The sequence below is a fragment of the Branchiostoma lanceolatum genome, chromosome 8 (assembly GCF_035083965.1).
Source record: "Branchiostoma lanceolatum isolate klBraLanc5 chromosome 8, klBraLanc5.hap2, whole genome shotgun sequence".
Taxonomy (NCBI): Eukaryota; Metazoa; Chordata; class Leptocardii; order Amphioxiformes; family Branchiostomatidae; genus Branchiostoma; species Branchiostoma lanceolatum.
Window position 1 is genome coordinate 1,598,028 of NC_089729.1, and position 27,603 is coordinate 1,625,630.

Below are 27,603 nucleotides of genomic sequence, written 5' to 3' on the forward strand. Positions count from 1 at the left end.
AACAGTTAAGTACAGAATCTTTTTAGTTTATCTATTTCCCTTCAGCAATTCTTGTTGTTCTTTAGATTATATTTATACATTTTACTACTTATAACAATCTACTTTTATATATGACTCTCAACAATCCAATATGGTAAAATCCCCATTTGCTGAATGGGTTACGTTCATTTTCCTTGTGTGCATGTGTCGCCCTGAGAAGAACAGAGTTCCTTGTCTCGTAGCGCCTTGAAACGGCACTCCTGTGGCATAATAAGACATCAACTGCATTCAGGTGAGTTTTTAGGTTGTCTGTAGCGCTGTTCTGTCCAATTCAGGTCGGTACGCTGCTTAAAAAGGTAAATTTTTTAGCTTCGAAGAGACCAAGATGTGCGCAGAAGTTCCGTAGTGAATGTGCCCCCCTCCCTCCCTCCTACAACACAACATTTCGTGGAGAAAGCTAAACTCGTCAGAGCATCAGCACATGCTTTAATTTTTAAGGGTCAGGTGAAATAATCTTGCACCGAGTTGATATTGTCATTATAATACACACCTCTTTCGTTGACTGTTTGACGAGAAACTTATAGCTAAATAACACCTATTCTGTTACTCCATCCAAAACGTAATTTACGTTTAAAGAGTGGCTTCCCTACACAATAGTAGAATTTCATCAAAAGTTTCATTATCTCACAGCAAAAATGCTTGTTGAGGCCTTTTACATTTACCTTTTTCCTTGTACTTTTACTTGTCTTTACTATGATATCAATTGACAAACTTTCATCTGATTCCAGATCTCACAGACCAAGATGGCGGACAGGAAACGTAAGAAGGGTTTCTGGCGTGGTGCGAGAAAGCGACGGAGGATGTGCCTGGAGATCGGCATGAAGGGCGTCCTGGTCACCTGCAACAAGAACGAGAAGGCCTGTTGTTGTTGTTGTCCTTGTTTTATGTCTATTTTAGTGTGGTGTCGATGTCGTGCAACGGTTAGAGCACTGGATTCAGAACCAATAGGTGCTGGGTTCGATACACACCATGCCCAATGTTGTGCCCTTGGGAAAGGCACTTTATACGATATTCCTACCATGATGGTGGAGTGACGCCCACAGAGCCTCTTCGGCTAGATTATTTATTATCTGTCAAAAATGTGTGCCAAAAACACACTCAAATTTGATGCGCCGATGTGCCAACATCTGCACATTTCCTACCAAGAGCCGTAAACTTACATATAATATGTCTATCTCACCGCTAGACATGGGCTCATGGCCATGGTGTTGTACTCTGCTTGGTGCTTCTTAAGTGTTGCACCCTTTCTGACGCTTATCATGTGGTGCTCTGCTCATGCGTGTTTTGAAAGTGTCTCATAATATTCCTTGTCAGATCTTTTGCTGTGGCTTCAACATACTACTAGTAGGAGAAGGCCTTGTTTCTCATTTTGTTTGTTCTGTCTTCCAGGCCTGCATCCGCGAGGCCTACAACCTCCTCAACGAGTACGCCGATGAGATGTACGGCCCTGAGATCGCAGCCTCAGATTCAGGGTCTGAATCTGAGGACGGGGATGTGGAGGCTGCCCTCGCTAAGGAGGTGGCACAGATGAAGGACAAGGCCGGGAAGGAAAAGCGGAGGTTGGCGAAAAACTGTTATTGTTAACGACTATGAAATTCTTGTAATCTTACATTTTTAGTAAACGTGCATCATTTTAAAAATGTTATACTTTTTAAATCGTCTAAATATGTACTGTACTGGACTGTTTACGGCGTTCGAATACTATAGATAATCATGAAAATATCAGTGTTTTGGCCGTTATATATCTACCATTGTTACTTTGTATGTCAAGTCAAGTCAAGACGAAGCCTTTATTTTCTTTCAAATGCTTGTTCAGCAACATGGCCGCTTTTCAACAAGGTCGAATTGGGAGGGGAGGGGTCAGGGATAAAGAGAACAAAAGGAACTTAACATAAGATATATCAACACAATCATAAGTAATAAGTCAAAACATGTACATTGTATGATAATGTTATTAACTGTTTAAAAGGTTTAGGAAATCAGTTTTAAAAGCATGTAAGCCCACAGCTGCAAAGAATTTTTTTGTTGACCAGATTGATCAGAATAAAGTTATTACTTTTAGGTTCCAGGCGATGGACAGCGGCGCCAACAACGTTGTCTTCATCCAGTCGCAGCTGGAGAGTCCTGATGAGCTCGTCCACCACATTCTCGATGACATCAACACGTCTAAGAAGTTCAAGACGCGTAACGTCTTGAGGATGATCCCGGTGATGTCGGCGTGTAAGGCGTACCTGGAGAATGTTAAGAAGTCAGCGGAGGAGATGTTCCCCAAGTTCTTCTCCGGAGAAAACAACCCAAGCTACGCCATCGTCTTCAAGACCAGGAACAGCGGGACTATGAAGCGCGACGAGGTCATCAAGGCGCTGGCGGGGGTCGTGTCGGAGGTCAACCCCGCCTGCAAGGTGAACTTGAACTCCCCCGACCTTGCCATCGTTATCGAGGTGATTCGGACAGTCTGCTGCATGAGTGTGCTGAAGGACTACTTCAAGTTGAAGAAGTACAACATCCACTCCATTGTGGAGGGCACCAAGGACGACCCCAAACCTCGAGAGGTCAAAGATCAAGGGTCTCTGAAAGTTGACCTTGAAGCTGCAAATGGGTCAGAAGTTAAGGAGGGTAAAGATGATGTCAAAGTGCAAGAATCAAAGGTCGAAGCATCTGACAAGGATGGCAACTCAGGGATTAAAGATGATGGTGTGTCTGCAGAGGACAATGGTGTCACAGGCCAAGGGTCAAAGGTTATAGAACCTGAAGCGGGGGGTCAAACAATCAAAGAAGGGGAAGCAACAAAATAGTAGAGAAAACTGTCAGGATCGGTTGGACCACATACTGTTACAAATATCTTGTTTTGTGGATCATATTAATCTTTTAGTGTTGGTTAGTTTGAACAATGGAAAACTTTCATACCTGTAACTGAGGATTTTTTAAAATGATATTTGGAAGGTACAGGGGTGGGTCTAGGAGTAAAAGTTTGTGCTTAGCCAGGACACCTGAATATTATTCTTAGGGGATAAACGATTGTCATGTACATGTGTATTTTGTGATAATTGAAGCATAACTTTCACACATACCTTGAGATAATTTGAATACAGTACATTATTTTATTGTTTTTTATGTATACTACAGAGTCCTGTCTTGATTGTACTTGAGCCACAGCTAGAAATAATGTAACATTTTCCTCACTTGTCCTTACAATACATGTCAATAAGGAGATATTAAACAACATCTTGTTTGCACAAATTCTCTTTCTTTACGTTGTCCTTAGTAAAGTTTGTCATTTTTTATGTGGGTTGCTAACGCATGTAACGTTATATGAGTTTTGTAACTCCGCAGTATGAAAAGAACACAACAAACAGCAAAGAAAGCGACAGATATATATTTAAAAAAGTTTCTTTAATCAGAATTATGTCCAAAGTATTCATAGTGAAATTGTATGTTAATTTGATCCTTATCACATTCCTTATATCAAAATTGGACTCAAGCAGATATTCCCAACAGCGCCAGTTATGTACATCATTGATGTACAGAAGCATATGACACACCATAACATGCTGGGAAAAAAATCAGAACTCCGGGTAATACAGAGTGGGAGTCATTGTCATGACGGCATTGACCAGAGTGCGCACAGTCTGCATGTGCCTAATACACGTCATGGAAATGTGTTGCTTTCCTCCTCTTTACCTAAAATCTAGCTATCCATGAAATGGTCAATTAAAAAAACAGGTAAAAATTTTGGAACGGCTTCTAACACCTTATTCCTCCTTCAAGTACACTACATAAATAATACATATAGTTGCAATTTTCCTGAAACAGCAGCAATATTTAATTCATGATTTTCTGAAGCATATAGAGAGACACAAATTACCAGAAGTGACAGCCCTTACTAATCTCCTGGATGGCTGGCTGTTTTCTATGGCATTTTGGGCTGTGTAAGCTTAAAGTTATAGTTAAGTCCTCCCCGCACCAGACGGTGCATAAGGCGGCGCCCATCTTCATTTTGGCAGCCCTGGGCCACACAACTTTGTGCAAGTCACTGCAGCAGGGGGCTAGTCCACTGGTAGTGGTGTCTGTTTATCTACCATACTCTTTCCCAAATGCTGAGTGCCAGGCAGAGAAAGCAGTATGTTCCATTTTTAAAGTCTTTGGTACGACCTGGCCGGGGTCGAACTCACGACCTACCGTATGCAAGGGGAACTCTCTACCCACTCGGCCATTGCACATTTTTTGGGCCATACATGTATATAAAACATGTGAGCCAAAAAGAAATAGAAAACTGCCAGCCACCCAGAAGCCCTGAGCAGAAGGCTACAGTAATTCTTCACTGCTTAAAAGTCTTCTCTAACTAGGAGGCAAGTTGCTGGTACTGCTGACAGAGGCTCTTGAGTCTGTCGGACTGTGTGGAGTAGTGACCCAGGTCCACACCGATAGCCTGGGCCAGTCCACTAACCTGAAGGGGGAGGGAAACATTTTAATTGTCAGCAAACATCACACTGAGGACTTGTCAGGAATATTTTACTATTTAGAGGATTGCTAATCAAAGGCAGTCCTAATCTCAAAGCAGGTTTGGGGAAGCTAAGGTTGCCAGAAAACATTACAATCTTGAAGTTTGCTCCAAACAATTGACACAGATTAAAACTAGGCCATTTATAATTCAAAAGATGCTTTGGAAAATGTGTTATATACGGTTATGATGGTATTCTAGTAGGCAGTATGCCACTAGATATATGCTGTACTCTGACAGTATTCCTACTCCTAACCTTACCTGAGTGAATGACGTCATCAATTGGACTAGTGAAGACAAACTTCGAAATGCTGAAATAGAAATACACAATGTTATATTATGAAGAAATGTGTATAACAATCTTTTCCATGAGATGATCTATAGAAAACTACCAGTTTCATGATAATGTTGAATATTTACAGTTTCACATTTTCATTCTGCATTTGTACCTTTCCACTGAGGTGGGTGGGACTATGGGATCGGTCTTGTTTGGTATTTGATGAAAACGGCCTCAGAAGGCTTTTAATCAAACTTTTACGCCAAATTTTCAGATCCAAAACAGTAAAAAGACCAAGAAAACATGCTCCTTAGGGAATCAGTTGATTTATAACAAAAATGAATAAGTTATTTTTAGGAAATATGTATAACATGAATAAGTACAGGCACAGTAGAGCCAAATTGGTATCAAAGAAGAAAACTTTCTCACCCTCAGGTTCTGGTACAGTCTCCCCCAGACACTGCAGCAGGGCACTGGCCAACTCCACAGCACTGTCTTCTGTAACCTGGGGGTACAATAGGATCACAATCACATCAACGGCTCATATCTGATATTTAAAGAAGTGTAGTCTCCATCAGACTATTTCTTGGGCCTAAACAATCTCTAGAAACTGTATAAAAATAGGCTGGTGATTTGCCAGAACTTTTAACCAGACAAAAAGTGTCAAACTTGTCTTGCTGATAAATTTCTCTGACACATCATTGACTGTGTTTGACCAATTGTTCTCTGTCAAGCAAACAGGCATCTCCTCAATCACAGGACCCTCATTTTATGTCTTTTCCTAAAGATAGTGCAGCTCCAACCAAGATGCTCTTCCCGGGATCGAACCAGGGTCTCCCAGTTACCAACTAATCATGTAATTGGAGCCAGGAACTCAAATATATTAGTGAGCTTCATTAATAAATGTATAAAAAGGCAGAAAGTTCTAAGGACCTCACCTGCCCCAAGCACAGATTGTAAACCAGCACTGTGGCATTTTTCCTGAGATCTGCCTCCTCAGACAGCAGCCCTGTCACTGTCGCCTTGACAACCACCTGTTGATTGACAACCTGCTCCCCTCCCATTGGTCCCTGCTGGGATCTCAGTAGCCAATCGTGGCTCCCCTGGTCACTGCAGATGTTGGACAACTACAGAAACATGACTATTAATTTCGTAAAGTGACAATGTGATATATAGGATTAAAATAATCATCATTCACTTTCTTCAGGGTATTAATGACTTATGCTACTTCTTGCCACTGTGGTAGTTGTCATTATGGTAAGAATGGGGTCTCAAGCGTTGGCCAGGGAAAAGTCTGTAAGTATACTGTGCTGTAAAAACCTAAGGCTTATTCCATGTATCAACTTTTTGTCCCAAACATATAGTATATAATGGTTTTAACATGTAGAATTTTCAACAACACTAATAAAAGTAGCTGCAGTAGTATTCATGCATTGTATTTCATTAGTTTATTATCTCATATAATTTCAAGTAGAAAAGTAAAAAAGAACATCTTCCTCCTATCTGATATGCTTTGTCATTTACCATTTTTGTAGCAGCAATTTGCAACGTCAGCGGGTGGACTGTGTCAAATCTATGCAGGAAGACTACAACAGGACTGTGTGTGTCTGCACTTAGCAGCGCCCCCTGTACTTCAGGCCTTATAACTGCAGCCTGTAGAGTCTGAACCACAGGGAGTTTGGCTTCTTGAGACAACGTTTCATTCAGAAGGCTCCTTCCTGTAGAAAGAAGAAACAGTTGTTTCTTAGACAATTCTTCAAACTTGCTCTTTCATTTCAATTTATTTTAATTTGTTTACCCAGGGTCAACATCTTCCTTGGAAAGATAAAGAAACAGAGTTTGGGCTGTTGTCGTGCGTAGTCCAGTGGTAAGCAACCCTGCCTCCTGACCAAGAGCTTGTGAGTTTGACTTTGAATCCCGGCTGTGTCACTCACCCAACCTGCACGCTACCGGAAAGGGTCGCAGTCCTTAGGAGAGAATGTTAAGATTTGGTCCACTGTTTTATTGTGCTTGTCAAAAAGACCTAAGGGGAATTTACGCAGTCCAAGGAACCAGTAATACTGCACAAAACATCTGTCTTCTCATGACCATTGGAAGAATAGCTCTTCTGTTATTTGAGTCCATTTGAGCTAAACTGGTTCAAGATCACTTTCTTTCTTTTCTTTTGTTAAACTAAGAACCAACTGTCCAGGCCAATCAAAATGAACCTATAAAAAGTGTATGGTTTTGTTTTCTATCGGGTAATCTTTTTGCTTGTTTTGTGTTTACATCATACAGTGCAGTTTCATCTCTAAATTACTAAGTATATCACCATAAAAGATTAAATCTTTATAATAGTGCCATACCCAATAATCTGACTGCCTCTCCGTTAAACTGCACCCCATTCTGGTTCTGTAGGAAGTCACAGAAATGCTCGACACTTTTCCTCTCAGCCTCGGTAAGGCTGGGCACAACTTTCTCTCTCAGGCTGGCTGCAACGTCTGCAATCTGTACAACAAATGAAAATGAGTATATATAGGGTAAATGTGATGAAAACATTTGTTAGTGATTCATAATTTCTTCAGCGTGCAACAGTCTCATTTACACTTTCTTGAAGTTCACTTGTTTGCATGATTGTACCCTTTTACATCTACATCTATCTGTAACTTCCTCCACATCAGTGATATCAAAAACAAGGAACAGATTAGAGTGAAAGCTAATCTGCGTTTATAGTTAAAGAAAACATCCTGCTTCACAAGACATGCATCTTACGTTCCTTACAACTGCGCTCCTAAGACTTTACCTTAACATCTTTAAGAACAATAGCTTCTCTGTCTCCTTTCCTGGATTTCTGCTTGGCTTGAGTGGACTGTGACTGAGTCTGTGCTGAGTTGCTCTGCGGAGCCCACGGTGAGCTGCCGGCTGGTTCCCGTACCCTCCACGACGGCGGGCCCCCGACAGGCTGGCCTCCCCCTGGGCTCACGGACATCGACTCTATCATAGGCCTGATCATCTGCCCAAAGGGACTGATAAACAACAGAAATAACAAACAACTTAGAACTAATGCGAACTGTCTTATTTTACAATCATTGCAGGGACAACTATTTAAGAGGAAGGAACCATGTCTATTTTAAGTTACAGTAGAATGAATACTCATTTGCATTGGTGGGTTCTCAAATCATCTATCCCTTAGTTTAACTATCTGACCGTTGGGGCTCCACAGAAGATCTAGCGACCAGTTTTATCCAGCCATTAAGGTGTCCATTCTCTGATATTATCCTCCCATCTTTTCTGTTGACAGGTTAAGAGTGATCAAAGTTAAGCTTTCCTTTTAACCAAAGACTAAATATTCTGCTGATCCTTTAATTTCTCTTCAACCCTTTTCTGTCTTCTTGTCATATAGGATCTGGTCCACAGGTTGCTCCCCTGGGGCACATGAGCAGGGTATGGGGGGGCAGCGCCCATGTAACCCTCAAAAAGCCCTGTTGTGTTGCAGTGAAATTTCAAACTTAGGAATAACTCAAAGATGACGTTCATTTGTATTATTGTCAATTCTACATTATATGTTTATTTTCCTTTACCAATTCAATATATATGATCTGTATTCAGTTTATTTTCTGCTTATATATCATGTTGATGTCTTTTTGTGTTCCATGGATCTATGGTATTTATGTATTTATGTTCTTTATAGTACAGTCAAACCTGCCAAGGCGACCACCTTTTCAACGCGACCACCTGGCCATGGCGACCGCTTTTTCTCGGTCCCGAAAATTTTCCCCATAGGCACAAGCATTAAGCTGCCTGCCCAAGGCGACCACCTGTCCAATGCGACCGCGACCGCCACGAATTGGGACCGCACTGAGCACAATCCCTGCCCATGGCGGCCGCCTAATTTTCAAGCGTGTGGTGACATCGGATCATTTTGCTGTCGGATTTCACGGAAATGTTTCAAGACTTTGAAGGACAAAAATAAGGACAAAAATATATGGAATAGCAATGTTATAGCATCGATTCCTCCATGAAGTGTTTTAATAAAACGTTCCCGCTATTAACATTGTAAAGACAAATGTTTGTGATGTTGTCGTGCCTATCGTAATCTTATAGTTAACCGCAAACTCAGTTCTGTTTAAAAAGTCAGATTTCACAGAAATTACTATCTATTTCTTGTATTTTCAACAAAAATTTATCTGTGTCTTACTAAATTCCACCGAAAAATGACTTCGCGGCGGGCAAAACATCGGACGAGAAATGTTGTTCCTCGGTCCCGACGCCATCTTGGAAATTTTGGCGCGGCCCGGATTTGGCGTTCCGCTGACCTTTCTAAAACACGATGCTTTTGTGTATGAACATTTACGAATACTCTAGTTATTGATGAAAATTAATATTCTTATTTTCTTTTTATTTCCATGAATCTCAAACCTTTATTGGACGCTGTGCGTTCTGCTGCACTGACTAGTACCTTTCGATGCGGTCGCACAGAGCTTGGCGGCGCGGCGCGACGAAATCACACCGTTCCGTTTTCATCTTTAGTTGTCAGATCGAGAACTTTTTGACCCTTTTATCCAGCGGTCGGCGCCCCAAAAAAGGCTGGGACCAGCAGGTGTTTTTTAGGGATTTGTCTTAGGCCTTAAAACTTCGATGATGTGCGTGTGTGTGTGTACTATTTAATGTAACGTGTGAATGCGGGAGGGCGCTGCGAGATCATCGAGGCAACCATTGTTTTGTAGTCAAAATTATGACGAAAATTTTTACACGATGTAGCGGTATACAATTATTACAACGATAACGGAAAATGTAATTTTTGTAGGATCTTTCTGTCAATGAGAATTGAACCTGGTGGGGGTCATGCTGTCTAAATTCACATAATTTTCCATCCATTTACGTACTGTATTTGAAAACCTCGACCTGGAAACGTGTGAGTGGAATCCTCTTCATGGCGACCACCTGTCCATCGCGACCGTTTTTACTCGGTCCGCCGGGTGGTCGCCTTGGGCAGGTTTGACTGTATGTTCTTCTGTTCTTCGCATATTGTTCTGTTCATGTTAATGTGAAAATGCAATAAAAAAAGAAAAAAAAAAGTTGACATTTGACTCACGTTGAGAGCACCTCATTGGGCAGGTTAGTGATGTGACCTGGGACGTCGTTCCCCGTCAGGAACTGGGCCACCTCCGAGCTGAAGTTGTTACAGTTGTGCTGCAGGAGGTGGTACGTCTCGCCACTGGGATGGGAGTAAATGATCAATACATCAATACATCAATCAATCAATCAATCAACCAAACGAACCAACCAATCAATCATCTGTGCTGTAGCAGGTGGCACATCTCTATACTGTATTGGGGGTAAACAATCAATAATATGGATAAACTGATCAATCAATCAATCAATCATCCATGGGCATCAAGTGCTAATACATAGCAGCTGTTTCAACCTCTCTCTCCAGGACGTTTTATTGTCCGTACGGGACCTTCAGTTGGCTCTGGTGACCCCTATGCTCTTTGACTGGGTCCTCAGTAAAGCAGCAATTTTTGTTTGTTATAACCTTAAGTCCCGGTCAAACATTCAGGACCTTCCCACAACTTTGCTCCCGACCACTCCACAAGCAAAGTTTGCACTTGGTTGGGAGTTGCCTATTCTAGTTCCAGTTTGCTCCTCTGATAAGGATAATGAGTTAAGCAAGTTTTCCAGGACCCATACCGACCTCACGCTCCTTCACAGCGTCGTAATAAATTGACTTGTTCCACTGAATATGCGAGTGCGAGTCTTTTATGCAATTCACTTTTTGGCCGCATGAGGGCTACTATAGCGGTTTGTTCGCAAAGACAGCCCTGGGACAGAGAGCGTATTTTTGGTGCGCGAAGCATGCTGGGAGGACGGTAGTATCCTGGGGACGTGAATGTATGTGGCCAAACTCGCTACCGTAGCAAACTCCCTTCCGTGACATAACTCCCCTCTCGGCAATCTAGAAGGGTAATCTAACACCCTCGCAGCGCCACCAAATTAGGTACATTCTAAAGTTCCCTTTGATATAACGTATCACCATTGTGGCAACATTTTACCCCCGAAATAGTAAACTTTCGTCTTGTTTTCGCCTCGGTAACTGTAGAAAATACTAGCTAACTAGTGTACAGTCACACGTTGTATAGAGACGCACACAAGAGTCACATAACTTACGATTTGCTAAGGTAATTGAGACAAACACAAAACAAAACAAAATGACAGCCGTGGATTCCATATAGTTTTATTTTGTGTATTGGTTGAGCCCACGATCTAAACCTATGGCTTCTTCGCGGCGCTGGGTACGAGCGTGTACCGACCTGAAAGTGGAAGATCCCAGCTCAGACAGATAGTCCGTGAAGATCTCCCGGGTGATCTGTGTGACCCCAAGGTCATGAACCGAGCCTGGGTGTCCCAGGATCGTACCACCCTGGACGGGGGGAAATGAAAATGTCATTGGTCATCAATGGGAGCAACGAGGCTTAAAAAATCAATTTTGATTAAACCTCCTTGATGGGAGATGTTGACGGTGAACTGTCTAGAAAAGAACAATACTGTATTACTGACTAATAGTAAGGGGTCCATCCTGGTCCGAGACTACCAAACCTGCCAGTCCAGTCTTACACAGCTTGTACTTAGATAGTTATTGCAATATTGCATAGCCTGGGTGCCATCCGGTTACTACCAGGGCTCCCACACTCGCTATCTGGTTGGAAACTATACAAATCTTCATGTTAATGCAAATTCACTTTGGATATAGCGAAGAATGAATGTTCCCTACCGGTGCACATGACTCAATCCCTCCGCCTCCAAAAAAGAACTCCTCCTCAAATACAACGATGGCCGTGTGCCTGGGGTAGGGATAAAGGAACAAATGTTAATCATGCCGAACGTACATAACGCACGTACTGGATGTAGAGTAGAGTAGAGTAGAGTAGATCCTTTCGGCCAGGTAGGAAGGTCATGTTCCAATTTAGGCCGCTCATCCCTTTATTGGATCGTGAGTTCCAGGCTTGTGAGGGCAGTCTAGTGCTTTGTAGTTGTAGATCACTGGGTGGTGTTCCATGTGTTTATCGAGTCTGTTTTTAAAAGTGTTCACTGTTGGTGCCTCCAAAACTTCTCTTGGCAACCTGTTCCACCAAGTTGTCATTCTGTTCGTGAAAAAGAAGGCTCTTTCGTTCCCTTTGGAGGACATAACTGTTAGCTTCAGGTTGTGGCCTCTCGTTCTCTGCCCAGTGTTGAAGTGGAACATCCTATGTGACCGAAGACTCTATTCTACTCTACTCTACTCAAAACGTTACATGTAATATTGTTTCAAGAGAAAAAGTTTTCAACAGTGTATTTCTTAGACAGAAGAAAAATGCCGACTTACCAAATGCCGTCAATCTGCCTTCCTGTGATAGTTGAAACAAAAGAAACATCAGAACATTCTTACTAAGTTATATATTATAATAAGTCAATTTGTATCTTCATATTATAAGAGGATACCAACACTCTCACCATTAAAACTTTGCCATTCTCATTCATAATATCATCCTGACAAAATTTAACTTAGGACACGCACGATGAAATTTTCAAAATTTTTAAACAACTACAAAATTTTCCGACATATTCTTCGCCGTATTACCTATCGTCGAAACACAATTTTTGCTAACTCATCTCTTACTCATACTCATACATAGTGATGACACAGGATGGGAGGGGGGCGGCATGACAGCTCACCTAGCAGCGGCAGAGACATGCTCCTCGCCATACCCTGGGACAAGTCATACACGTACAGCTTAACCGGACTCCCCGACATCTCTTCAGGTAAAAATCAGAACGGAAAACCGACAAACTCCTCCGAAACCGCTGTAAACACGGAAGAACTGTAGAAAGTTGCGGCACTTCCGTGATCTGGCAAAAAAATGACCTCAGTCATAACATCTGACGTCATCCTCATCTCAGCCAATCAAAAATCAAGACTTAGAGATATGCCATTAGATTTTGGGGAGGTAGGATAGAAATTTTGTTCACAAAACAATACAGCACCTACATTTTCGGAAGACTTAAGATAGGGAAACTAGTATTGTACTTAGAAGATTAATCTGTCAAAGATATCGTTGTAAGAATTTATGTTTGATATCAATCGTGTGACAAGAAACATTTTTTTACCTGATTCATTGAGTGGTTTATCCAAGGGGTCAGAGGTTTGAGCTAGAGCTAGGCGCTCGATTTGTTTTGTGCAAAACCGAACCATTTTTCTGTACATTCCTTCCCGTTTCTAACATCCACAGAGTTTCCGGAGAACCATGAGCGCCCGCGGACAGAAACGGAAACCGTCCCGTTACCAGGACTACGAGCTGGAGACGGACTACACGCCGAGTTCGAAGCGGGCCCACCATGAGGGGGAGGGGGGCGGTCCTCTGCTGGTCGCCTCGCCCTCGGAGGAACACTGGGCCGACAGCGGAAGGTCTCCCCGCGTGCGGAAGAAGTCTGTGAAGCTCCGAGACTCGGACAGGGAGGGTTTACTACAGCCTCATGTTACGGTAAGTCCAAAAGTTCCGGGCATGCAGGGGTTCAGAGATACAAATAAAGAGATAGAAACTACCTGCAAAACAGGTCATAAAAAATTTATAACCCGGGTTCTACATCAGTGTTCTCGCCAGCCTGAAATTTTTACCCGTCATTTCAATTTTGTTTCTGGGAACAACATATCGAGCGCCGAAGGCGCGAGGCGTCGCGCCGGAGGCGTGACCATTCTAGGGGGGTCCGGGGGTATTCTCCCCCGGAAAATTTTGAGATCTAGACCCTCTGAAACGCTATTTCCTGCATTTTGAGGGGCAAATTTCCTGGTAGAATAAGCTTAGTTTAATGACATCTCTTTCGGTGAAAAATTACACAAGGGTTTCAGGCTTGATTTTTTGGGGAGGCGTGCCGTCATCGCGGAAATATCAAATGTTCACAACTTCACACACAAGCTACACTTCTATGTTGTATACAATCGGCAAAGAAAATAAAATTTAGAACAACAAAACTTTATTACGTATCAGCTACGTCCAACAAAAAATACACACAGAATAAGTCGGCAAAAACGAAACACAACTTTTCAACACTTGTTCCGTATGCGCCCTGTAATTATCGAACATAATGAGGAATTTGACACCCTACTTTGAGAAAGAACGCAATAAAGACGTCCATTTTTTTGTGCCATCTTTTCCACGGTCAATTTCTCCGGTAACTGCACTGAATGTGTTCAAAAGTTGTCGATTCAAGCCTTCCAACAGCCGCTTCGTCGTGCGATCCTTGCGATTCCCTGCGATTCCCGCCATTCCCCTAACATCTCGCAAATTCACGCTTAGCTGAAATCTCGCAAGTAGAGAGACTCGCATGTCATTGGTCGTTTTTTCTTGACGCGACGGAGACGTGCGCTTTGATTGGTGGATTACAATATCTGACGCCTGTTTACCATTTCTTGCGGGAAGAAAGCATGTAATACTCAGCCGCCGCGGCTTGAACTTTAATACTGTTTACACAGATTACAGAAAGCCTGATTACTATAGGAGTATTTCTGAATTTTAAGGCTTCTTTGATGACAATAACTGACGGTGAACCGAGAGGGACAAAACAGAAATAAACGTCAGCCTGATGCGACCGGCCAAAACTGTAGTGGGGAGGGCGGCACATGACGCCGAGTTTTCGGCGGCCACCAAATATTATTAGCAACCACCACGGCGCTCTCTGTGTGTTGCTGGGGTTGTCGCCGGCGGGCATTAGAAATGATCTAGATTGTCCTCGTCACGAACTTCCGCTGATCCTCTGGAGTTTTTGAAAATTCTAAGCTCTGTCTAAATATCTTCACACACCGATTTTTGTCCATTAAAAATGACGGGTTGGGCAAAAATTTTGTCCGTCATGAGCGACAAAAACCCGTCAAATGACGGGAGGACGGGCGCTGGCGAGAACACTGTTCTACATGTAACACTATGTAACACATACTGTTACATATCTTTACATCCATTCTACGTTTCGCCTACGTTTCAAACCTTACTCCACCTCATCAACTACTAGTTTCCAAGACTATTCTGGACAGACATCAGAGTTGAGCCAGAATGGCACTATAGTATAATTGTATTCCTATTTTTGGTCCTCAAATGTGCAACATAACTCTGACATCTGCCCTTAAGATTAGGTTCAACTTCAACTTGTTTAACCCCCAGATAACCCCGCGAGGGGCAAAGTAGGGGGGGAGGAGGTCCCAGGCTAAGGCGGGCAGGCCTCCAGCCTGGTGCGGCATGACTCAACGGTGGGAGCCGTAACAACCGCGCCAGGCAGGGCATTCCACTCGGGGATGGTGCGGGGGAAGAATGAATGTTTATAAAAGTCTGTCCAGGCGTTAAGTGGTTGAAATTTGAGCGTGTGGCTCCCCTTGGTGCGCCCCTGAGCTGGTTTCAGTAGACTATCTGTGTCAATATTGATGTAGTTATTGACTAGCTTATAGAAAAAGGTGAGGTGGGCGTTCCTCTTCCTACAGGTTCACATGTACCAAGTCATACTTTAACTGTAACCCTGGACCCACCAAACAGGATTTTATGTAACGTATCAGACTAAAAAGTTTCATCCATGTGTTTGAACATTTTTTTGCAGAGTCCCCAGAAATCCTCATCGTCCAAGTCAAAGAGGCAGGACCTGCACAGCCTTGGAGCCGCTCACTACAGCCAGGACCCTCCCCTGTACCTCAGCAGCGCACCAGCCTCCGCCTCCAGTCACAAGAAAGACAAGGGGAAGCACAAGAAGAGCAGCAAGCTGGAGCCTCTTTACATTGACACCTCGGAGATGTCTGAACCAAGAAAACACAGTAAGGGCTCGCACCACCACCACAAGCACGACAAGGAGTCAAAGAAGTCAAAGAAATCTCACAGCTCGAAGGACGAGGATCCCCTCCACTCCCCTGATGAGTCAGACGTACATGTTGAGGAGATGGAAGGGATAAAACTCAAACTCATCCTGTCTCCAAAAGAACGAGGGGCAGGGAGCAGCGAGGAGAAGGAAACAAAGAGTAAGAAGTCAGGAAGTCACAAGAAGGACAAGGAAGAAACGAGCCACAAGAAGGAGAAGAAAAGCAAGTCTAAGGAACACAGCGCCTCCAGCGAAGACGGGAAGTCCAAGAAGAAGGAGAAGAAGAAGAAGAAAGAGAAGCACAAGCCAGGGGAAGAGTTGTCGTTCGAATCTTCCATGGACGAATCTTACGCCGGTGTCGGTGCTTCACCTCCGTTCTCCCTGCCACAGTTTGGTAGCTATGGGATGGGGATGGAGGGAGAGGAGATGGGGGCGAAGGAGAAGATGAAGATAACACTTAAACTTGGAGGTAAACACATGTTTACATGTTTGTCTGTATCATCTGTAGCACCCATCCGGTAATCATGCCAACTGCTGTTAAAACATTGTTGTGCGAAGTCAAAGTGTAGAAATCCACAAATTCAACTGGCATTTAGCCACTCTCTAATCGCATTTGGGTGAAATAGTTATTTTAATGGACAGCTGGGATCAGTTTTCTGATTTTACATCATTTAGTTTTAGTTTTTGTTTCCTGATGATCGAGCACCTATCATTTTAATTAACAAAGGTAGTCAGCTGCAACTAGTCTGTCTAACACAAACTCTCTCTGTCCAAGGTGATAAATGTACATGTATGTACCCCACCAATGAGTAGGATGGTTACCAGTTGTTAGGAACAAAGTTAATCATGTTCTTGTGAAGTGACGGCTGTTGTCAATACATGTACTAGTTGCCGCGCAAAGTTGGCCTTCTGTACCTGACCCCTACGCTGTGAAAACATCCTGGTGAGAACACTGGAGTGATAGTTGCTGTCCACAGCTAAACCATATTCATTAATTTTGTTCGTAGGTTCGGGCCCCAGGAAGGAGGAGCCTGTGTACTCTGGAGGTGTTCCTGAGTTTGATGACCACCAGGACCCGCAGCCCTTCGAGTTTCCCCCCTACGCGGTGGACGACACGGAAGTCTCCAGCCAGTCCGACAGCGCACTGGCAAGTCCGGGGGAGACGAAACAGAAACAGAAGAAGGAGAAGAAAGAAAAGAAGGACAAGAAAAAGAAGGAGAAGGCTCCGAAAGAGGACAAGAAACCAAGGAAGAAAGTGAGTGCCTTTAGATGTAACTTATGTAAGGAGGGGATGTTCTCAACATTTTTGTGGACAAGATGACTTACATGTACGAAACTGAAATGTACAGTCAAGTCAGGTACAGTCAAACCTGGCCAGCCAACCACCCAGGAAAGCCAATCACTTCCTGACACAAACCACATTAGAACAATTTTACATAGTAGATTATGATTTTTGTTTGTTTCATAATTTACACCAGTTACCGGTAACTGATCATGGCTGGTAATTTGTCATGTCACGATCAATCTTTGATGTGACAGTGAGACAGAAAGTTGTGAAGGGTTAGACTTAAACTTCTAGTACTTCTCTATCAATAAGAATTTTGTAGAAGGTTATGATGAGTGTTAGGGTGTTATAATCTATACCAAACTGTCAACTTCAGGTGATGACAGCCTACATGTTGTGGAGTAAGCACCAGCGACAGAAGGTCGTCGAGGCGAACCCCGGGATAGACTTCTCGTCCATCAGTAAGAAGCTGGGCGAGATGTGGCAGCAGCTGCCTGAGAAGGAGAAGATGATCTGGAGGAGCAAGAGGCTGACTCTGGAGCACAAGCAGAAGAAAGCAGCCGCCACCACCGTCAAGAGGAAGGTGTGTATACGATAGACTTATATCTTATTTGTCTTAATCTTATGTCAAGAAAAGTGGCCTGTTTTGACTCCATATTGTTAAATAGCCAAAGATTTGGCAAACATTTTTTGTTGTTGTTATGATTTATTCAGTGTAAGTGCATTCTTCATTTTGCACCCTGCACCTGGTACTGAGAGAAATCAATTTGGTTAAATCTTTTAAATGTTGTGTGTACCGGTATGTGTCTTTGATAAAAACTACAATTGCATATACAGACAATGATGTAGTGGCCAGACCACACTGTTGAGTACAGAGGGTACAGATGACAGTCCTTGAAAGGTAGCTCAGTATCTGTCATATGATAATCAACTGTAACAGTAGAAGTGTGCATTCCTTATCTAGCTGAAATTGTTGCTTATCTTTTCTCCAACTTTGTCCCATATACATGTATAGTATCTAAGCATGTTACCTGTACTCTACCCCAGGTAACAGCCCTGTCCCCGGTACGAGGCGGTGCAGTCAGCCCCGAGCCCGTCATGAGCCCAGTCAAGACTCCTGTCCCCGGAACCAGCCCCATAGATGTGGCCGCTCACCTCAAACTACTGGGGGAGTCTCTCAGTCTGGTGAGTCTGCACTAACAACATTACACAACACAGCACAGCACAGCACAGCACTGAACACAGCATAGCACAACCCAGCACCTCACCTCAAACTACTGGGGGAGTCTCTCAGTCTGGTGAGTCTGCACTAACAACATTACACAACACAGCATAGCACAGTACAACACAGCACAGCACAGCACAGCTATAGCACAGTACAACACAACACAACACAGCATAGCACAACCCAGCACCTCACCTCAAACTACTGGGGGAGTCTCTCAGTCTGGTGAGTCTACACTAACAACATTACACAACAGAACAGCACAGCACAGCAGAACACAACATCAACACAACACAACACAGCACAATACAGCACAGCATTAACACAACATAACTCACCTCAAACTCCTGGGGGAGTCTCTCAGTCTGGTGAGTCTGCACTGATAACACAACACGGGTACTCGCTGTCACCCAGCAGGACTGGCGCCCCTGCCCACTGAGGAACCAAAGCCACCAGCCACCCACAAGCCAGACAACCACAAAGCCATCTGTGTCACTTGTACCCTTGCCCCCTGTGCCTGAGCCCTCAACAAAATGAGGTTTGGCGCATAAACAAAGAAGAAGAACACAACACAACATAACACAACACAGCACAAGTCACCTCAAACTACTTATTTGTTTGGTGAGTCTTGTGATAACAGCAACGCTACACATTGTCTGTTTTCAGTGTTTGGCCACTGACTTGGATTTGAATGGCAAACATTTACAGAGCTCGAAATACCGGGTACGGGTGCATGTAGATATTTTTGTATGCTATAGGGTACAGGTACATGTACACTAGTATACATGTGCTTACTCTTGCAAGCAAGTAACACAAAGTTTGTAGTCTTTTGCTTTAGGTCTAGAGGTAGATAAATAAATATGAGATTGTGATCACTTAAATAGTTCAAATCCTTCTTGCACAAAAGCTTTTAATTCAGACTCGTTTCTATACTTCCCCTCATCCCAGGTTGGACAGAGGCTGCATGAGACGGAGGGTCACATCGCGATCCACGGCGGGCTGTCAGTGCTGCTGGACTCCATGGTGTGCGCGCTCGGACCGCTTCTCTCGCTGACGCGGCAGGTTCCCGCGATAAACGGCTGTCCTCAAGAGGTGCACGAGAGGACACTCGACAACGTGGCGTACATCATGCCGGGACTTTGAGATGATATTGAACTAGGTTGTACATGTCAAAGCTGCCCAAGATGACCACTTAGAGGACCAATACAATCTACGCACAGATGGTCACTATAGCCAGGATGCTTAATGCTTTGATCGTATGTGAATATAGAAAAGATTATCTAAGGCCACACCAATTTAATTTCTTAGTTAACGGATTTTTATTTTTAATTTTAGAAAAAAAATCATGAAAACAGAAGGCTGGGGTGAAAACTTAAACCTGACCCTGTTCACACCCTTGAACTGTGTGCACCAAAGTTAAACTTTCCTCTGAGATTCTGTTTTCCTGTCACAGTTGATTCTCTAATGTAGCATTTTTTTAAAATATTTTTTCGTTCCGTTAACCAAGAAAATAAATTGGTGTGGCCTAAGAGTACCACCAAAAAGAAGTCACATTGGCCAGGCGGTCCTTGTACAGGTTTGACTGTATGTACATGTTACATGTAAATATGATACATTATACGATTGTGTCATGCATAGTGTGTGGTACAATGGTTGTTGGCCCAGACCTGCATGAGACCGGGGTGTTAGCAGTTCAAATCCTGCTTGAATGCTACATTAATTTTGTACATGTATGTCCCAAAGGGTTGCAGTCAATGAGAGAGATGTTGTGGAACAATACTGGAGTTTAGCATGCATAATATGTGGTGTCCAGTTGCTATTTACCCTACACCTACATTGTAAAGATGTGAGATATATGTTGTATCAAACATAGTAGATGTATGTAATGTAGTGGTTAGCAACTCAGTTCATGGACCAGAAGATTCGTAGTATCCATCCAGACCCAGTGACTTTTACCCAACTGACATTCTATGTTGTAAAGAGTTGCAGTGGACAGGATATTGTGTAAGCTGATGCCCACTGTTAATAGAACTTCTCAACAAGAGCCACCATGGCATTTCCCTGGAACCTACATGCAGACCTTGTAAATAATATACAGAACAGCTGTCCTTTTTGTTTCAACCTGTGAGCTACATGTTTGTAAAACTAGATAAAGATAGCTATCTATTATTTTATACCTTCAAATCTGTACTGGAGTTAGATAGTATATTACATGTACTTCCAGCATGATAAAGGTAACATTACCATTTATGAAAATAAAAACATTTCAATAAAAAACACACGAAACAATGATCAAGACTTTTCTCAGAGCTCCTTTATTTGAGGACCATCAATATAGCAAACCATGCATTGCGGTGCAAAAATTCAAAACCTTGACTGAATTAAAGGTATAACTCAATTCAGAATCTTAGCTTGCTTTTATGATAAATTGCATATTCCTTTTAAAAAGTTTCTGGCTCCTCAAATGTACTTGCCTCTTAAATTGATTTCATATCTTTTCCAAAATGTAAACTAACTCTTGAGATTTAAACTATCTTTCTGTCACATTTCTAAGACAAAGAAATAAGAAGATAAACAGTACTGAAGTTCCAAATTGAGTCCACAACTAATAGTAATACTAAGCAACAACAGAGATGTAACAAACTTTCATGTGTTTTGGTCTCAATACATTTGTATTTCATTCCTTGTTCCATTTCACTGGAGAATGCTTTACAAACCTCTATGCCAAAACTTGTCAGTTCAAATCATCATTATAAATACACAAAGATCACATCGAGTACTTGTAGTTTTGGAGCCCTTTAGTTAAACATTAGTATAGTGGATTTTTACAAAATTTCAACTAAAAGATTCAACTAAAGTACTAGTATCACAGATCTATACAATGTAACATCCTCCTTGCTAAGTTTGCTTTAATGCAACAAACTTGTTTTGGTTGGAGCAGAAGTTAGCAGGAAGTTGGTTATTAAGACTAAGTATTCAAACATACACATTCACTATGAAGTTAACATAGGAATGTGTAATTGTTCACATTTGCTATTGAGACTTGTGCCGATGCACTGTTTGCATACATTTTAATGACATACAAATGTCTTGATTGTACTTTCTAAGTTTGCACAATTCTTGGTTTGCTTTGGAGTTGTAAAGATAAAAGTTTCCAAAGTTTGAAATTTGATCCAATATGAGTTTGGAGCTGTGGAGTTGTTATCAAGCTAAGTGGGGCCAATCTTAATTGCAAGTTGAAAAAAAAAATTACACAACTATGACTGTAGCTTGCTTGTTGATATTTTGCACTTTTCATTTCAAAACGTTCAGGACAAGGGAATTCATGCTGCCTATGATTATATATATAAGTCATCTTTCAAGGGAAGCTTTAAACCAAGCAGTCATTTCTAAGGAAAAATATGAGACTTTAAGACCCAAGTGATATAATCTCAACAATCTTTCTAGATATTCCCAGAAACTCAATACTTTGTGCAGATAACACAACAACGTGCCAACATTCTATTAAACTTAACCTTCTCCCTGCTACCTGAGCTCATGACTAGTACAAATTTAGTGCCAAATTTTGGAAGTTTGCTTCAGAATGAGTTCTACGAACACAGATAAACTTTCAAGCTATGACCAGTGTTTGTACATTTGTGTAGTTATGTTTGCATAGGTGCATCTGTGTAGGATGGTAACAGCTGTAGTTGTAGTTCCAGTCACCTATGCACCTTCAGACTCTATGAGCAGCAGGTCAGAAGTTGCAGAAACTCACAGAAACCTTAAGTTTGTGAATTGTTCATTCCTTGACAAAGGCTGGAGTTGGACAGTCAAACATTTGAGTGAGTGCATTTTTGTGAATATGAAAATGTGTGTATTACTAACATCACACCAAAAAAGCAATTACTCAAACAACTGGATATGATTTTGGAAACGGTCAGACGTTTCAAGTAGCATCCACTACTTTTCTTCAGTGACTGTGAGCAAGATCAGTTGAACAGCAGGTTTATAACCACGAACTATGAATTGATATGCAAATAAGGAGAAGACAAATTTTTAGATAGTCCAATAGAAAGCAAATTAGACAACTCAAGACAAGACATCACAGTTCCAGTTTGCCTCAGAATAATTTCTACGAACACTTTCAAGCTAAGTGTGTAGAGTCATGTTTGCATAGGTGCGTCTGTGTGGAATTGTAACAGCTGTAGTAGTTCCAGGTGCCCCAGGTCCGCTGCCAGGTGCGCCGCCGTCTGTCCCCCCATCTTCGCAGTCACCTGTGCACCTGCCGTCAGCAGCACCTCACACGTCTGCTTATCACCTGGGGGAAGGCAAGACACAATCAAGGTGTTAGGATTTTTTTACACCGAAGGTCACTTCAAGGTGTGATGCAAAGGCCACTCTGAGGTTACACACACACACATTTCCTACCCCATTTATTTGATTTATTCATAATAGTAAAGACAATTCAGTCTCTACAACTGGATAAGGTTTGGAGATTACTTCTGGACATTTCGAGTGACATCCATCACTCTTCTTCAGCTTCACTAAAATGAACTGGCAGAACAAGTCAATACAGTAACTACATGACATTTAACTCCTAATCGTCGTACGTTAATGTCACTAATAATGGGATACTAGTATCTAAATCATGTCATGTGCTAGTCTTTATTTGCTCTGTCGTCTCATGATGAAGAAGAGTTTATTTAGATGTCACTCGAAACATCTGGAAGTGATCTCTGAATCTTATCCGGGTGTAGAAAGAGTCCAGGCTACCCTCATAAAATGATATCACAGGTCCTGGAACAACTTCAAAATCATCAATATCTCTTTCTGTATTAATGATCAGTGCAACATGTCACCTACCATGCAGTACCGCTAGGTGCAGCGGGGTGGCGCTGTCGCACTGTGGGTTTGCTGCGTTCACCTCGGCCCCGGCCTTTACCAGGGTCTTCACCAGCTCCGCATTCCCAGCATTCACTGCTGCGTGGAGCGGGGTGTTCCCAGTGCATGATGGGAGGTTGATGTCAGGTCTGGAGTGAACCTACAGGTGTGGAATTTTGTCATTAAAAAAAGCACACTTACAGTAAGTGTTGGATAAAAACTGAGGCAGCAATATCAAATGATTAAAAGTTTATTGCAGTTTTGTTTTGAAGTAGTGTTTTGTCCTTTAATTTCCTTTTGCCAAATAGTCTACTCAGTCTCTTAACATTGCGTTTACATGGCATTGCTTGGCTGGCTTGAACTCAGTGGTGAAAGAAGTTTGTGAAAGATCTTGAATTGGCAGTTTACCAGGTATGCAATACAACAAAGAAATTGTGACATTATCGGTAAAATATACCACCTAGCAGCCCTCTTTCAAACTACAAGCATGGAAGCCATACCACCAAAACGATGAGTTTGGATATCATGTAAAGGTTTGAATGTGCATTTCCAAGTGTTTACTATACATGTATATATTGTACATTTTGTTTTGAAAGTACACACCTTTGTGAGCAGGTAGGTCAGCACCTTGGGTTGGTTATGAGTGACAGCGACGAACACCAGCGTCCTGTTCTCCCCATCCCTCACTCCCAAATCTGCCTTCTTCACCTTCGCCAGGTAATGTAGGACGTCCACGCTGCCGCTCTGCACCGCCTGTATGCACCGCTCCTCCAGGCTGTCCGTGGTAGCAGTGCCTGATTGTTCTTGTTCGTCGTCGAGGCCCCCTTGAGCCCCCGGGCACGTGATTGTTCTGTAGAAGGCGACCGCGGCGTGCCAGATGCTAAGCAAAGCGAACGCCCTCAGCGCAAGGACCCACTGGACGAACTGTTTGTTCCGCGTCTGGACTTTCACGTCTGTCAGCGTTGCACGATACTCTTCACTTCGCCCTGGGAATATAATGCATTGCAAAATTTCTATATGATATAGAATATGTGTATCGTCGACATTTCAGAGATTATACATTAGTCCAGTGTTAAATATTCAGAATTTCTACATGACCACTATATCTGAGCATGGTTTCAATAAGTACACTCTATACTGCAGTATTTCAACCAGACAACCTTCTAGCTATAGACTTTTGTGTACCTGTGCAACTCTCCCAGAATGTGTATACTCAACTTAGTACATGTATGTTCACTGAGGAATTCAAATATTTCATAGACCTGGTGTGAGTGGATCATATAAATCTGTCCGGATATGCAGCTTGCACTCTCCAGTACAAACCTGGTGTGTTACATCATAAGGCGGTTTACTGGGTATTTGATACAAAACAAACAAACAGAACTGATGTAAGGACATCAATCATTACAAACAAACAAACAAACAAACAAACAAACAAACAGACAGACCTGACGTGAGGACGTCCAGCTTCTCCAAGAAGATGTGCGGCCCCTTCGATGTGAGCAGCTTGGTCGGGTACTCCCGCAGCACGGCAGACAGGAGCCTGCGGAGCCCCAGCGACGTGACGTCTCCGCTCTCCCGCCCCGAACGGAACGCACGTTCCATCTCGTCACGTACGATACCAACCTACGTTTATGAAGGTTAGACATCAACAAGGTAAACAATATATATATGCAGACAATTCAAACTCTAAACTACTAGTAACTGGATAAGATTCGAAAACTGATGAGATTTACTTCTGGACGTTTGGAGTGACATCCATCACTCTTCTTGAGCATCATTGGCTATAGAAATTAGAATGAACTGGCGGAACGAATACAATACTTAGTAGTCTTATATACACTTAACTGGAAAAAAACGTTGAACATGTCAAAGTCACTAACTCGTAAGGATCATATTAGTATGCAAATGTCCCTAAAATGTAAATCATGTTACCTCCATCCCGATGAGCTGAGTGCGCTGTGCTGGTGGAATCCCACTCAACCAGAAGTGGGCGAACCGCACAAAGTTGTCGCCATGGCAACACCAATCAGAGAGCTCCTCCACCATCGTATTAGTCCTCATCAACCAATCAGCAATCACTGCTTCGTCCATGTATCCCAGAATCCCATCAAAGTTCCCATCATGCCCCACAGAGTGCACGTCCGGAGCGGTATCGCTTCCGGAGCTGGCGCTTGAGGATGGACGTGAACCAATACCGACGGGCGGCAGCGGCGCTTTCTTACTCCTTCTCAGATTCACGTGTGGCTCGATGAGTTCGTCTACTGAAGCAGCCTTGCGGGGTGCTAAGATGGAAGTTCCACCGACCTCCTTCCCCGCCCCGTACTGTAAGACGTCTCCATTCTCCAAGGAGGAAGAAGTTCTCAAGTTTCCGAAGTCGGCGTCGGTATCGCTGAAATCCATTTCCTCATCGCTGTCGCGAATCGTCAGACGTGACAGGCAGATCAACTCGCGGAGGTCCTTCACGCTGCGAGCCATATTTTCTTTTTATCTCCAAAATCAGCACACCTTTTGATGAGTTCAGTCAGTTTTAAATTTGAAGCTTGGTCATGCAGCTCAAGGTAACTGCTATCCAGCAAAAAGTTGTCTTGTAAAATCTATTTCTTGAAGTTAGAGAGTCACAATTTTTACCAATAAGAGGCACCAAGCAGTTTCAGGAAAGATCAGTCATTGAACTTTCGCTAGATATTGTCTTCTCTCTCTTAAGACTTTTCATTAATGTTGAAGACCAATTTTTTTCTAGCTTTTCACAAGGGCTCAAGGCAAGACTGCAGGGTAAGATTTGCTAAAGCAAAAGAATGAAATGAAGATGATTTCAGGCTGTAAGAAAAACTTTTTTGTTAGCAGTACTAGTGGTAGCAACTCGCTTTCTCAATAGTTTAGATGTTATGTAGCAAAATTACACACATGACAGAGAAGCTGTCTTCTTCTGATTGGCATTAATTAGGAAGTCAAGTCTTTTACGAGTAGTTCATAGAAATTAGAATAGTGGAAAGAACTGCACAGCAAGCGATCAGGATAGGAGGGGGATTTCTTCTTCTTCATGAATCTACTGGTACATATTTATCTTGAGACGCAGGCGATAGAGAATCTAATTTGTATTTTCTTCTTGGTTGGAGCAACTTTGCAAGTCAAGTTTATAGCAAAGTACACAAAGAATTGCACAGCGTTAGCAATCAGGATAGAATATTAGAAGGGGAATTTTCTTCTTCCTCATGGATCTACCGGTTCAGGTTGATCTCAAGTCGCAGACGGATGTCGAACGCGAGGAAAAGCGTGGTGAGGAAGACTGGGAGGCGAAAGCGGCATTTCCAGGCGAAGTTGAAGAGCACGGCGAGAGTGTGGGACAGCGTACGGGCAAAGATGTCGTACGGGGGAAACATCGGAACTGCGGGAGGGTGACGGTACGGGTGAGGTTCAACACACAATCAGCTGCCACTCTGTAAATAGAGGAGAAAATATCTATTGTCAGATTATCTAGTGGTACACTGGCACTTGTGGTAGCAGTCAAATTGAAATAGTTTTAATTTTCAATGTGGAGATTTATCAATTGGGCAGACAATGGTAATCTAGGGAAATTGACAAAAAGCCATACATTTCAAAGTAGACAAGTATCATTATTAAAGCTAGTGTACAAAAATAAATCTAGATAGACATCTTACATTTCCCTCACTTAAACTCAAATTCTCGATGATGTCTTCCAGAATTTATCATAAAGAAGATCTGTCATTCCGGTTAGTCAGACTTGTGCAAAATGTTCATGATACGTGATTCTAATAAGAAGCATTGGGGGCAATTTCCTAGCCGTTTGTGCAGTACTGGCAGCACGTCGTTTTCGTTGCATGGCAACACCAAAGCCTCGCAATCCCGCGGGAAAATAACGCTAATAGCTTTAGAAGCCCAGAGATGTAGACTGTGAGTAGTTGTAATAAAGGTTCAGTTGTCACTACATACATGCCCCTTGCGTATGTTTTATAATTTTTGGGGAGGGGGGCAACCTATGAAGGATGTCATAATTTTTGGGTTCCCTCAAAAACAAACGTCCAAATTATGATTATATCAGTTGCAGACTTGCAGTCCACATCTAAGTGTCTAGTAATGGTAGATTGTATCTTTCGATGTTAAGAAAACGCCTCAAACGTTTCCAGATCCCGTCTAACCCCGGTAGTTTCGTGAGAAAACGTTGACAGGTTTTCAGTTGAACATATTTCACAAACAAAACTGAACAGCGGTTTCGTCACCTGTTAGACACCGCGTAGCACTACATCATAAATATCGACAGTTTAGAGTCAACTGTGGTCAAATCTGTTACTTAGAGTTTATGTACAAACACGTCTGACTGGTTTACTCACCTACATCAGAGCGGAAACAGCCGGAAAACGCGACAACATCAAACCGAACAAACAAGCGTATCCAGACGGGTCCGTTCCGCCGCCATGTTCATGACGTCATTGTGTACCTTCCCAACATGGGACCGTGCAGAAACGCCGCCCTGCGATATTTATTCAAAGTGCAGAACGGATCCTTCAGCGAAGCAGAGTTACAATCCATTTTAATTTCAG

General features: G+C 42.7%; 4 protein-coding genes across 5 annotated transcripts; 2 read left to right on the forward strand and 2 right to left on the reverse strand.

Annotated features, from left to right (window-relative positions):
• The first annotated feature begins 136 nt into the window (after window positions 1–136).
• LOC136441019 (THUMP domain-containing protein 1-like) lies at window positions 137–3,279 on the forward strand. Its single transcript, XM_066437247.1, has 4 exons — window positions 137–271; window positions 768–896; window positions 1,429–1,598; window positions 2,102–3,279. Exons 2-4 carry the CDS (start codon window positions 783–785, stop codon window positions 2,832–2,834), a joined length of 1,017 nt encoding a protein of 338 aa, XP_066293344.1. The 5' UTR covers window positions 137–271; window positions 768–782; the 3' UTR covers window positions 2,835–3,279.
• Window positions 3,280–4,283: 1,004 nt separating this feature from the next.
• LOC136441020 (uncharacterized) lies at window positions 4,284–12,717 on the reverse strand. Its single transcript, XM_066437248.1, has 12 exons — window positions 12,513–12,717; window positions 12,163–12,184; window positions 11,572–11,641; window positions 11,111–11,220; window positions 9,892–10,014; window positions 7,600–7,822; window positions 7,163–7,304; window positions 6,342–6,535; window positions 5,756–5,944; window positions 5,247–5,322; window positions 4,802–4,851; window positions 4,284–4,486 (listed from the first exon to the last, which is right to left on the reverse strand). Exons 1-12 carry the CDS (start codon window positions 12,589–12,591, stop codon window positions 4,382–4,384), a joined length of 1,383 nt encoding a protein of 460 aa, XP_066293345.1. The 5' UTR covers window positions 12,592–12,717; the 3' UTR covers window positions 4,284–4,381.
• Window positions 12,718–13,020: 303 nt separating this feature from the next.
• Window positions 13,021–20,474, forward strand: LOC136439688 (HMG box-containing protein 4-like). Its single transcript, XM_066435208.1, has 6 exons — window positions 13,021–13,318; window positions 15,417–16,137; window positions 16,676–16,923; window positions 17,330–17,536; window positions 18,001–18,138; window positions 19,127–20,474. Exons 1-6 carry the CDS (start codon window positions 13,082–13,084, stop codon window positions 19,319–19,321), a joined length of 1,746 nt encoding a protein of 581 aa, XP_066291305.1. The 5' UTR covers window positions 13,021–13,081; the 3' UTR covers window positions 19,322–20,474.
• On the reverse strand, window positions 20,473–27,522 carry LOC136439689 (uncharacterized). Of its 2 annotated transcripts, none has more exons than XM_066435209.1 (6): window positions 27,394–27,522; window positions 24,977–26,481; window positions 24,490–24,667; window positions 23,645–24,027; window positions 23,024–23,201; window positions 20,473–22,478 (listed from the first exon to the last, which is right to left on the reverse strand). In XM_066435209.1, the coding sequence occupies exons 2-6, from the start codon at window positions 25,517–25,519 to the stop codon at window positions 22,324–22,326; spliced, it is 1,437 nt and encodes a 478-aa protein (XP_066291306.1). In that variant the 5' UTR covers window positions 25,520–26,481; window positions 27,394–27,522; the 3' UTR covers window positions 20,473–22,323. The 2 variants fall into 2 exon arrangements, with proteins under 2 accessions (XP_066291306.1, XP_066291307.1); XM_066435210.1 differs by having other exon boundaries at window positions 27,398–27,512.
• Between the last annotated feature and the right edge of the window lie 81 nt (window positions 27,523–27,603).